A 13,100-nucleotide genomic window follows, 5' to 3' on the forward strand; every position below is an offset into this window, starting at 1 on the left:
ATCACAAGAAAACCAATCCACATTTCATGGATATATGAATTTACGCACCAAATTTAACTCTCTTGTCAATAGTCAATATAAACAGCGATTTCAGAATTTATATGAACTCCATGGCTTACCCACAGAGTCATGGATTACACAATCTCCGATAACTCTGCTCTAGAAACAACATAGACATTTTTTTAACGTCACCTCAGTAAACGGGAGAGTGATCTCGTATACAGGGCGATTTGGAGAACAAAAAAAAAAGTATTAGAAATGCAAGCATACTTGTATTCAATCATGCTTTCTTCTTCCATGACATCAGACTCGAGTTTTTAGAAGAAACACATCTGGTTTTATTCTTGTTAGTCAAGTTTTTCCTCATAGAAGAAGAATAAAATTAATACTTGGTATACACCTATATTCTGGCTGAATAATCTTTTATTTCTTCAATGGATCAACGAAATCATATTTCAAAAATGTAATTAACGCTCAGGTGAAATTTATCAAAATATCGTGAATCAGTGGAGTTTGTGATTTATTTTCTGAGACAAATTAAAAAAAAAAACTGTTGCACACTAATTTATTCTCTTTATGAAGTATGATAAACAAGTGGAATAATTCTTTTTAAGTTGTTTGAATCAATTACACCACATAACAATTCTTTAATTTTAATCTGCCTTCTGTTTATATTTCCATTTATCTCATATTTCGGCAAGTTTACAGTTTAAAAAACATGACGTTTTCTCCCATTGCTCTAACTTAGGAGATGAGATTTAAAACTGGGGAAATGTATGACTAAATGTGGTATTAACAATACAGATGATACCTAGCGATTTTTTTTTTCAGTCTTCTGTGGAGATGCTTCCAAAGCCCTATAAGACCAACTGTACCGATTATGACAAGATGCCGTGGACCGCATTTTACGACAAAACACTTAGTATGAGAGTGAGTAGCAGCCTCTAAACAAATATTATATTCATAATGTTGAATTTTTTCTTGACAATTATTCATAAGACTATTACACTTTTTTTATATGATCTTTGTCAAGTAGCTTTATTTTATCCTCCTACATGTTTCGCCAATTTTTCTATTGGCATTCAGGGAATGCAAACTAGTAAGCTAAAATGAAGGTTACAGACTAGGTTATAACTGATGGTTCTAATTCATACAAAAAATTGGTATTGAATACCAATTTTTTGTATGAACTACAATACATGCTGGCATGTACTGTAGTTTTAATAATCATTTATTCTTTCAGCTGTGTACCGTAGAATGCGCCAAGAACTTCCAGTTAATGGAATGCAACTATATCACTCCAAATATCAGCCTCTTCCTTAATGACCTCTCAAAGTACGACGATGTAATTAATACCGGTAAGTGCACAAAGTGTTCTAATTTTTTTCCTTTAAAACACGCCACCGATATTTCATTTTCACTGTCAACTTTTAGCTGTTATAGGACAGCTAAAACACTTTTAGCTGTTATAGAAACAACATTTCAGTTCAATTTGCAAATTTCAATTACTATTACTTAAAAAAAAGCGTGTAAAGTGGAAAATTTTCTTTACGGTATTGATTTTAAAACTAATGTGTTCTTCGCTTTCACTCGAACTGTTCAATTTTTTCAGGTAATAATGATTACTGTGCTGTTGAAGTTGCAAAGCGGACCAAACATTACTGCCGAACGTTGTGCAGAGTGCCATGCAAGTAAGTCGCCTGATTGAGCAATAGAAGCCCCTTTTTTTTTTTTTTTACTGTAAATGAGTATGTTTTTCTAAAGCACCTGTTTTTTTAGTTCATTGTAAGCAATAACACAGTTTCAAAATCTGGTTTTATAATTCATATATATATATACATATATATATATACATATGTATATATATACATATGTATATATATATATATATATATATATATGTTGACTCGGTATGTAGTTATGTTCATATTATTTACTAACTGAATTTCGAGAATTAGAAAAACAAATTAATTTAATTTAATACACAACATGTTTCGTGGGAATGCCGACTTATTCAAACTTAATTCCAGTTCATACTGTTATTGTAGTGGTACAATATTTCTTGACGGTTTTTTTTTATGTTTGCTTTTAATGTTGTCACGCCTGAAGAAGTCGGCATTCAGACGAAACATGTTGTGTGTTAAATTAAATTAATTTGTTTTTCTAATTCTCGGAATTCAATCAGTAAATAATATGAATATATATATATATATATATATATATATATATATTTATTTATTTATTTATTTATTTATTTAAAGAGGACTGATTTCCTGCGGCGAATACGAAGTTTCCGTGAAATCTTTAAGTAAATTGGGAAATAAATCAACCGTCATGGTAATGACAGTTAACCAAATACACTGCTTGGAAAGACGTCAACGGACATCCCCATGGGCAAGGTGCCGATGCCACGCCATGTAACGAGTCATGTGTTTGTAGCCGGTATAAATTGAGGAATATAATACTCCCAAGTCAGTGCAGCTGTGTCCGGATGAAAGGACTGCGAGAAAGAAACTAATAGACTTTGAAAGCGGCGTTGCGAGAAAATACCTGCATCTTGCAGGCTTATCTCTTTGGTAGAGTGTTGACAAATTGGGTCATCCGAGGTCGATAATTAGTGATTCCATACTGAGATGGAAGCGCATGGAGTCAACTGCAAGTGCTGCCCGCAGTGGACAACAATCCATCACACCACCGAACGTGACCGTAGGTTGCTACGAAGGATAATATATAAATACCGCCATTCAACGTGTTGGTCAGTTGGCCAACAGGTTGAAGCGGAGTTCTGGGAATCGACTGGAACACGCATCTGCACAAAAACATTCAGAACAGAGTCTCTCAACATGGGTTTCCATTTTAGAACTGTAATATGCAAGCCCCACATTATCCGAACCAAAAAGCAGCGTCGTCTTCAGTGGTGCAAAGAGTGTACATGGACGTGGAAGCATAGAAAGCTGTATAACGAATCAAGTTACACCCTCTACCGAGCAGATGGACAAGTGTAGCTGTGGATGTGGCATCCGCCACATCCACAGCGTCTCTTACCAGAGTGCGTGACCCCAGCTATGAAATACGGAGGTGGCGGTGTGATGGTATGGTCCTGTTTTTCCTCGTTTGGCCTCGGACCTCTATTTGTGGTACCACGAACATTGAACTCTAAGAAGTATCTGAACATTCTGGACAATGCAATGCTTTCTACTTTTTGACGTTTCTACAGAACTGACCATTGTCTTTTTCAGCAAGACAATGCACTGCGTCATAAGACTGCTGCTGTAACTGCGTGGTTTATGGACATGAACGTCACCACAGTTGACTGGTTTCCACAGAACTCCGATCTCAACCCTACTGAACATCTGTGAGATGAACTGGAGCGTCGGGCGAGATTAAGGGTCCGCCCAACAACAGTTCCAGGACTTCCTTACATGCCTACAAGAAGAATGTCCAAAATTCCCATTATCGCTATCGTACACTTGTGGAAAGTATGCCCCGTAGGATTGCTGCAGTCACCGCAGCGAAAGGAGGTCCTAATGGGCGCCATGGCAGTTTGTTCCTCGCACTATGATTCCCATTGACTTCCTTCCAAGCAGTGTATTTCAGACAGTCAGTGATTATTTTTATTACAAGAACCATTACTGCTAAAATTCGAGTTGCAAGTGTAAGTTGATTATCAGTTCGTCACTTTTATTCGAGAGAGGCCTTCAACAGCACAGTTTCCCAAACTGAATCCATAAAAATGTTGTAATTCACTGTTTAAATTTTTGTAGCTGTCGCTGTTGCTTATGTCGACATTTCTGTAACAGAAAATTACGTGGACAATGGGATGTTTCCCAAACTGAATGTTTGGGAACAAATCATCCCAAACTGAATGGGATGTTACCCAAGCACAGTTTCCCAAACTGAATCAACGGACATCCCCATGGGCAAGGTGCCGATGCCACGCCATGTAACGAGTCATGTGTTTGTATCCGGTATAAATTCGAGGAATATAATACTCCCAAGTCAGTGCAGCTGTGTCCGGATGAAAGGACTATTACTGAAAATTCGATTATTGAAAGAACTAGAGCATTTCGAAAACGTGTCGTTCTCCTCCTCCTCCTCCTCCTCCTCCTCCTCCACAGACATCAGCTCTGACAAATTCGCAATACAGTTGTTTCTTTTCTTGCTTTCCTGATCCTCAGGAAAATTCAACCACCGGAGAATAACATGAACAAAATGAGCTATCGGGATCACCGCCTCCTCAATTCTACAGCTCGCTTTCGATAAAATTTGGAATGCAGTTGTTTTTTTAAGTTGTTTAAGATCCTCTAGGTAATTCTGCACATTAAACGACGAAGAAGAAAGTAAAATGCCGCAGACACCGATACAGGTTGTGTCGTCTAACCACCTTCGTTAGTTATCCCTGCATCTTTTCACCTACTTTATCTAAAAGTAGTTATACCACAATTAAAACATTTCATACGTGTGAAAAAAAATGAACCAAGTACTGAGGAAGTAGGCGGGTAGCTGGGTGTGGGTAGCTCAGAAGTAGCTATGGTTCCCCTGTTATCATCACTGTTTGAACTGTTGCAAATATAAATTCCCTTCTGAAATTCGAGCAATACCTTAACATCATAAAATAAATCGCTAATTAATAAAAAAGTAATACAGTAAAGTAGACGCTAGAAATTGTAGCTTGTCTCCTTCTTCCTCAGTACATGGTCCACCTTTTTGCATATGAGATTTTTAATAGATTAAAGAATAAAGCAAATGACATCGTAAAGAACGATTTGTGATAATCATGGCGTAAGAAACACCATCGAGAGAAATTGTAAACTCCTCTGAGCCTGTGTAGCTCAGTGGATGTGGCGTTTACACACCACGGCGCTTGGCCGCACGAAGGAAGACTTGGTTTCGAGTCTAGTCGGCGACTAGAGGAAATTTTTCTAAGCCTTTTTTCGACCGGTTCCCGAGTTAGTCGATCTCTGGCACAGGCAAGAGGGTTTTTCCTCCCGGAAACTCGGGTTTTTCGTCCCGTAAACTCAAGAAAATCGACCGTAGAACCCACATTATTTCAGACATCAAATATATTGTGTTAGGGTTAGGAACCACGAGATGGCGGCACATTTCAGCCGTCTCTCTTCACTGTGTACTGCTTAATTAGTGATAGCCTTGGAACATCTATCTCTGATTGGTACCAGTGGAGATTGAACTGCCCACTCAGTCTCCAAAAGTTAGATAGGGCTAAATGGCCTCGCCTACTCCCCGTATACGGGAATAAAAAAGGGCGTTAGCTGATTTTTTTTTCTCTAATATTCTAAATCAATTGATTAATATTATGTGGAAGTAGGACGTTTCAGTGTGATGGCTAATATTACGCACCTTCTTGTGAAGCTTTAAACCTGGTCCTGTATATTTTGAAAATAAAACACGAATGACTGGGTCCTGAGAGAGAGAGAGAGAGAGAGAAAGAGAGAGAGTACGAAAGCCGAGATTGGCAAGCATGAAAGAGCAAGAAATGCCATTCCCTAGTTAATCTCTAAAATTATCTTACTCTAAACGAAATCCAATGGTTATCAAATAAGTTATAACGCAAAAAATAACAATAGCTTTGAACTTTAGTAGGTTGTATCTTGTCGAAAAACGATTTTTTAAAAAAATAAGGAAAAATATATGAAATATCTAGTTCTCACTAGGCAAACAGACATATATATTAAGAAACCATTTCTAAAAGTGACAACATTATTTATAAATTACGAAATATAAGCAGTCTTTTGCATGGATTGTCCAGTAATAATAATAATAATATCTGTCAGATATGTTTAAGCTTAATTAAAATTATCTGCGAAGAAATAAAAGTGCTTAAAGCAAACAATAAAAAAGTATTCATACTCGATTAACGATGCTTCGAAAATAATAACAAACATAAGAACATTCAAAAGATAAATTGATTTTTAATTATCTCATATTCATCGATCATGAATTGATTGTTTATTGATTTCTATTGTTTTCAGGAAAACAAACTTTCAAGTGGACATTGAGTCAGCCAGCAGCATGCAAGAAATGAACGTAAGTCTTTCTTACACTGCATTATCAAAGATAGGACAACATACCTCAAGCTATAAGACAGATAATTTAGAGCAATATTCAATCGAATTTCACAAATACTGGTTTGTCTGTTCAATACAGATTTGATCTATTCTTTTCTCATAAAAATGAACCCGATGTTGTCCCTCTTATATGGAGGCAGCAAGGTTTTTTCTCCCGGAAACTAGGGTTTTTCATCTCGCATACAGACAAATCGGCCCTTCAGAACACACGCAATTTACAGAGAAAAAAAAAAATATTAGTTGTGGTAGTGGTGGAGGTAGATGGCGTTGATAGAGATGATTCGTAGCAGAGGTTCGGTGTAGTGGTTGAGACAGTTGTAGGTGTCCTCTCGCGATAATCTTCGGACTCCTTGGAGGTGTCACGAATAATAATAATAATAATAATAATAATAATAATAATAATAATAATAATAATAATAATAATAATAATAATAAGCACTGCGTAGCAAAATAAGATTTAAAGATTGCCATAAATGATTGATTATGGCATTTTGTATATTCATAGGGCACAAAACTTGAAGAGCTGACTTCTTGGATGAATAAAACAAACTCTACCTGGAGCTTTGTATTGTAAGTATATTTTAATTAAATTATGGCTTGCAAAGTTAGTGTCTTAACTGAATTACCTGGTGGCAGATGCATTTTTCTCTCTCTCTTACATTAAAAATGTGGGCTTAATTTTATTATGCATATATTATTATGCATATATATATATATATATATATATATATGTACATTTAATTTCATACTTAAAGTTCTCAAGCTGCTGCATCTCCTATCTTGCTGGAATCCTTATTATTTCATTCCCTATTTCGAAGTGAGGCCAATTTTAACTTCTTAATCTGAAGCCTCGTTAAGTCACTCGCAATTAAGTAAAATTTAGTGACGAACAGGCAACATCTTCGCCATGTCAATCATTGCACTAGCACTTAGTAATTTTCACAAGATATTGGAAAGCAAACATTTAAACTTTAGAGCTAAAACACAATTAAAAAGTGAACGAAAACTATCTATCAATATCTAATAAAATTAAAATCTTTATCAAACGGTACTGATTGACTCCTTGCTTGTGCCTTGCCAACAGAAACGTGGAAGACTTAACAAACAAATCCATTTTTTATTTTAGAAATTGATTATTGCATAGAAACGTCATGCTTTCAAAAAGGATATAAAATTACAAAAGCGAATTTTAGGATTACATTTTAGTAAGAACTTCGTTATAAACTTTCTCAAAATTCAAACGATTTAAGAGGTATAAACCAAGACGGAGTTATGAGGATGAGGTGCTCATAAGGTACTGATACTGTAAACCTGAATTCAGTATAAGGAACCTAAAACAGCAATAGTCTACAATAAATGAAAAATCCACCCTTAACCCATTTCCTCTTTATTTTTTCAGTAATGTACAAAAAGAAGTTCCAGTCGTTTACGATTACGATGAAGTATAAGCGTATAATATTCTTTCTTTTCTAGAGAAAATGTGGCGAGAATACGAATCTACTATAGCACTATGGAACATACCGTGTATCAACATGTGCCAAGTTACGAGGTAGCAGTTCACTTTTTGTTGTTCTTTCTTATTGATCTAATTTTCAATGCTGCTTCTAACTTTCAATTCTGCCATTATATATAATGTATATATATGATAATTTTATATACATGTAAATATAAATAAATAAATATAAATAAATAAATTATTTTTATGAATATAGAGCTATAATTTTGTAATAAATGAAGTTTGTAAGATTTGTATTCATTTTTAATAGGCAAATGTAAATATCATCATCTTCATCATCCATCTAAGGTTGGTTGAAGCTACCATAAACAACAGCTTTCCAGTCCAATCTATCTACAAGCCAGTTATTTAAATTTCTGTAAGAGTTCCAACCACTTATACTCTTGATATTTCAACCTGTATCCTTCTAGGTCTTCAAGGCGGCTTTACTCCTTCTACATTTTTTTTTTTGGAGAATTTGAGGAAATCTTTCAGCATGCATTCTGTACCCCATGTTCATACCACTAAAACTATTTTTATTTCAATCATACTGTTAGTGGAATACGGTAGTATAATTCTCCTCAGATCTGATTGGTTCTCATTTCAGTCCACGGCCTCATTTCAGCCTCACACACTTATTTTTAAAGCCTTGCAAATCTTTGCTCTTCCTTCTGTTTGAAAACTCAGGTTTCTGAACGATAAAGAACTGCGAAGAATAAAACTGAGTTTTATACTTTGATTTTAAGTTCTTTGGAGAGACGTATATTTTTCCATATATTTGTAAATCTGGTCATAGTATACCATCCTATATTGATTCTGTGTTTGATAGTGTCATCATAGTTTAACCTGTCTGCAACTAACTTGCCTGAATAATTAAATTTTGACCTATTCGAATTTTATTTTCTTTCACTTCTAAGTTCTTCATTTCTACCTACTGTCATTGTTTTGGTTTTATTATACTTTATCTGCGCTGAACAGTCGTTGATAATTTTACGTAAATTTTTAATCATATACTTTAAATCTTCCTCATTATCTGTAAATAATGCCATATCATTGGTATATTTTATATGATGTAAATTTCGTTAGTTCATTCCCATGTTTTCTGGGATAGGCTCTTTCACTAATTCCTCCAGGCGTAGGTTAAACAAATATGGTGGGTGCACATATATGCATTACACCTCTCTCAACTGGTATTTCAGACTGTTTAGTAAAACAAAAATGCATATTTTCATATGCACAGCATATTTATTGAAATTTTATTTGATATGAAAGCGTAGAAATTTATGTAACTACAGTTTGAGTCGATTTTCACATTTTAATTGAGGTTTGAGGGTCCCATTATTCGCCACAGAGAAGCGGTCATGATCAGGTGTCTTTAACTCCATTTCGCCATGTTATAAATTCTCAAATATTCCTTTAATTACCACGTGGCTTCACTTACAACTTTTACCATTATTCAAGAAAAATCACCCAACAGTGCTAACCTGACCCTTATTCAAGGTTCTAGGATAATGATACTGTATTACCTGAGCCGTACAAAAGCGTAGAAGTTTAAGAGCTTAGTAATTATCTTGTGATTACAAAATATTCTAGTTATATTTGAAAGGCTTTTGTACTTTGAAAAACAGACTGACCATTTATTTTTCAACGTTAAATGACTAATATTTATACCTCTATTAACGGCTTACTTTAATGGGCTACATCACATTACACAAGGCTTGCGTGCTGTTAATTATTCACTGGTCGACATCAAAGGGCTGCCATACATGTATGTGATACAAATCGTTTGGCAGATAAAAGAACAATCGCGCCACCTACAGTAATGTAAAACGACAGAGCGGTAGATCAAAGTACTAAAAGCGAAATAATGAACGTGAAAAATGAACACATTTAGAGTGAATAGACGCCACTAATTTTTTCGAAAGCTATTTTGAAAATAAAAAAAAAACTTAAAACGCTTCGCACTTAGGGCTAGTAAAAGCAATAACTACTACAATAAACGATACCTGATACAAACAATTATACTGCGATAGGAAGAACTGGGTGAAAAAATAACTAAGCTTTATAATGGTACTCATATGCTTAAAATGTGTGACACAATACTGTAAGAGATGGTACAGAGCAATAAAAAGAATGCTTGTCTATGAAGCAACTCTGTATAGAGAGAATCGGAAATATCTCATGAGTGCTGAGAGAGAAAAAAATTAACAAAACCTTTGGTTGATATGAAAGGATATTTAATAATGGTGCTCTACAGTGGCATTTTATAACGAAGATAAATGGTGTGGGCAAATAAATATGAAAATTGCTAATAGCAGCAGCATGTTTAATGGTAATATCGAAATCTCTTAAGATATTTCATTGAAAAATATAAAACGCACTTTGAACTGAAAAGCCGTAGAATAGATATCAAAAAATAGAAACAGAAATTTGGAAATTAAAGAAATTCAGCATTTCAGTATAATATATATTATATTATATATATTAATTATATAATATTTATTATAGCCGCACTCCAACAAATAGTCTGCGTGTTCGAATCCCACCGTAGACATAGATTTTTGTGATTGTCTTTAGGCGATAGATGAATTTCATCACCTGGTGTGAGACCACCATCTTGCTTATTGGAGGCCTGAAGTGGCTTGAAAAAGTCCCATGTTTGGTCTCTAGTGCAGAGTTTCCGGATAAGGTAAAAAAGAGTAAAATAATAGTTCACCCACAGTATTAATGTTCTATAGCAAGGTTTCCCAAACTTTTTTTTCCGTGGCCCGGTTATTTTAATACTTCATCTTTGTGACCCACTAAAATGTTTATGGCCAAAAAGTAAAATAAAACAGATTTGAATGTTCATACAGTTTTCATTTATTATTATTATTATTATAAAGAAGCATTTACTCTTACAAAAATATAAAGAAATTAAACTAAAGCCAAATAATTTATTAATGAGAAGTGTGATGCTTGTTAACTAGAAACTTCAGGTTTGGAGGATAAGTTTATTCTTAAATCCGGTTCGAACTCCAATCGATTTCTATATTTATTTTTTAGAAAAACCAGTGTTGTTGAAAAGCCTGTTTCACACTTATAGGTTGTGATCAAAGGAATTAGAAATTTTATCGCTTTTTCTTCTAAAACTGGGTACTCCTGACGGCAAGACAGCCAAAAATCCATCAGTGGTATTGTGTTGAAGATGTCTTTGAGTATCACACGACAATTCAATTATAGATTCAATATCTGAATCCGGAAATTCTGTGCAGCCGCGCAGCCTCGCCATTAGTTGAGCTACTTTACCGCGAACGAAGAGACTGTGAAATGGCGATGCAGAAGCGGAAGGAGCGCGTTTTTCATCTATTAATTATATTATTTATTCATTAGGCCCGATTAAACGCGATTTACTTGTATTTTAGAGTTTCGTTAAAAAAAAGAAAACCAAAAAACGAAACGCCTAGGTTTTCGAGAGTTTTTTTAGGCAACCCGGTATTTAGCTTTCGTACCCGGTGCTGGGTCGTGACCAACCATTTGGGAAACGCTGTTTTATAGGTTTACATTATTGTTTACATTATATATAAAATGCAAAATAATCGATTGCTTTTGTAAGTAGAAACTTGAGATCACGTAGCGTATTAGCGTATTTTACGAGAGAATGAGGAGTAGTGATAAAACTGTAAAACTCTCATTCCAAAATCACTCCGTTTCTTATGAATGAAATGTTTACTGAACTAGTAACCTTTTTATGATTGCCCAAATTAGGTATGTGCAAAATAGAAGACGGCATGTGGTTTATCTCGGTGTTTAACAAGAGTCGCGAGAAGTTTGTTAATTATACTAACCCTAGCACTAACCCTACTTACCCATTCTTAAAAATCTATATATTTAATTTAAATTTTGAGTTTATTTTCGTTTTACGTTTGTCATGTATGGAATGATGTCTCTTTTTTCTCATCTAAAATGTGAAAATAGAGACACGCTATATACAGAGATGGAGCGTACTGAGATAGCTGATTCGTCAATTCACCAGCTTGTCAAGATAGCTTCCTTAAATAATTGTCATCATTAACATCAGTGTAGCTCAATATTGCTTACTATTATGTTTCGAAGTCATCTTGTATAAACTGAACTGTTTAACAATTTACTTTAAAAATTGAATCTACGTATATTTCCAGTAAGAATAACCTCTTCCGTTTAACTAGAAGTTTTTTCCCTAATTAAAACAGCTTACTTTTAGATTTATATGTGGCTTGAAAGTACTGGGTGATTCAAAAAGATGGACTCAATTTTGTAAGTCTATATATCAAACATAGAACTAATGACAACTATGAAGTAAAAGTATATTTGATTATACTCACAATAAAGTTTATAGATGTTCAATGTACTCCCCTCTGGCCACACGGATAACACCAAGACGGTAGCTGAATTCTCTCACGTTCTCCTCCGATACAAGCGGTCTGCCCGAGCTTTTTCCCTTACGCAGACAACCTGTTTGCTCAAATTGATAATTCCAACAACAAATGTTCTTCCTCGTCAGAGGTTTAATGTTGAAACGACGAAGAAACGCACGCCGTACGAAACTGAGTCCATCTTTTTGAATCACCCTGTATATTTAAATGTCTGTATCCAGTAGAAAACTATCAGTGGATTTGAAATTAATATTACATATCATGTATCTAATATGTAACTATGTTTATTTTTTAATCGTTTCAGTTACTTTCGTTATTCAGCGACTTGGGTGGATACATCGGAATATGGCTTGGAATTTCTCTGTTGGCAGTGTGTGAACTTCTCGAGACGGTCATAAGAGTTCTTTACAGTGCTTTCAAAAAATCTTGATTTCCAATCAAAAGAATATCTAATCGAAAGAATTGAGAGAATGATTGAAGTGTAAAAATATTAAGTCCATATGACGTACAGTTATGAAGCTTCCATCTCAAGAGGTTCACAACTTTCATCTCTTTAAAAAAATGAAAAGAGAGAAAGAAACATTTAATGCTAAATGAAAAGAGGAAAGCAAAATAAGAAAATAAACGACATATGAATAATCCGAAATATTTTCTAATTAGTGTAAAATTATTCAGGGCAGTTTGTAATAAAATTTGATTTAATCCATGCTCTGAATAAAATGAACTGCATCCCTATCATTCACAAATTATTGTTAACTGATTTACTGATCGATTATTTTTAATTTCCCAAAACCTCTATTAAGTTTGTAAAACTATGATAATATGCACCTGTTTCAATTGCATATGAGTTAGCTGATATCATACAGAAGTAACAGAACGTTTCTTCCAGAAACTCGGAGCTTACCTAAAGCAAAACAGCCAGAGAACACATGCAACAACAAAGAAAAATTATGTTTATTAGATGGACTAAGATCGTATAGATAGGCCTATCTCGACGAGTCCTTAGATTTCATGGAGTGGTCATGTAATAATAACTCTTTTTCTGTTCTACTGCGCCATCGTGGGAAAAACCAAAATTTTATTCCTTTCATCCTAGTTGGTTTTTGAACTAGAAGAAAATAAACA

The 13,100-nt window shown here is 34.5% G+C and overlaps 1 protein-coding gene across 2 annotated transcripts in view; it reads left to right on the forward strand.

The window, feature by feature from the left end:
• The window catches only part of LOC150095272 (acid-sensing ion channel 2-like), an 83,885-nt gene extending 71,136 nt beyond the window's left edge, over positions 1-12,749 (forward strand). For both annotated transcript variants that reach the window (XM_090410209.1, XM_090410208.1), the window contains exons 7-13: positions 832-930; positions 1,244-1,358; positions 1,613-1,691; positions 5,991-6,045; positions 6,592-6,656; positions 7,560-7,635; positions 12,280-12,749. In XM_090410209.1, coding sequence (XP_090266335.1) covers positions 832-930; positions 1,244-1,358; positions 1,613-1,691; positions 5,991-6,045; positions 6,592-6,656; positions 7,560-7,635; positions 12,280-12,405 — 615 coding nt within the window. In that variant the 3' untranslated portion in view covers positions 12,406-12,749. The remainder of the gene's footprint in view (positions 1-831; positions 931-1,243; positions 1,359-1,612; positions 1,692-5,990; positions 6,046-6,591; positions 6,657-7,559; positions 7,636-12,279) is intronic.
• Positions 12,750-13,100: the final 351 nt, after the last annotated feature.

The sequence above is a fragment of the Typopeltis vanoorti genome, chromosome 20 (assembly GCF_054136105.1).
Source record: "Typopeltis vanoorti isolate ZY-2024b chromosome 20, IOZ_Tvanoo_1.0, whole genome shotgun sequence".
NCBI lineage: Eukaryota > Metazoa > Arthropoda > Arachnida > Uropygi > Thelyphonidae > Typopeltis > Typopeltis vanoorti.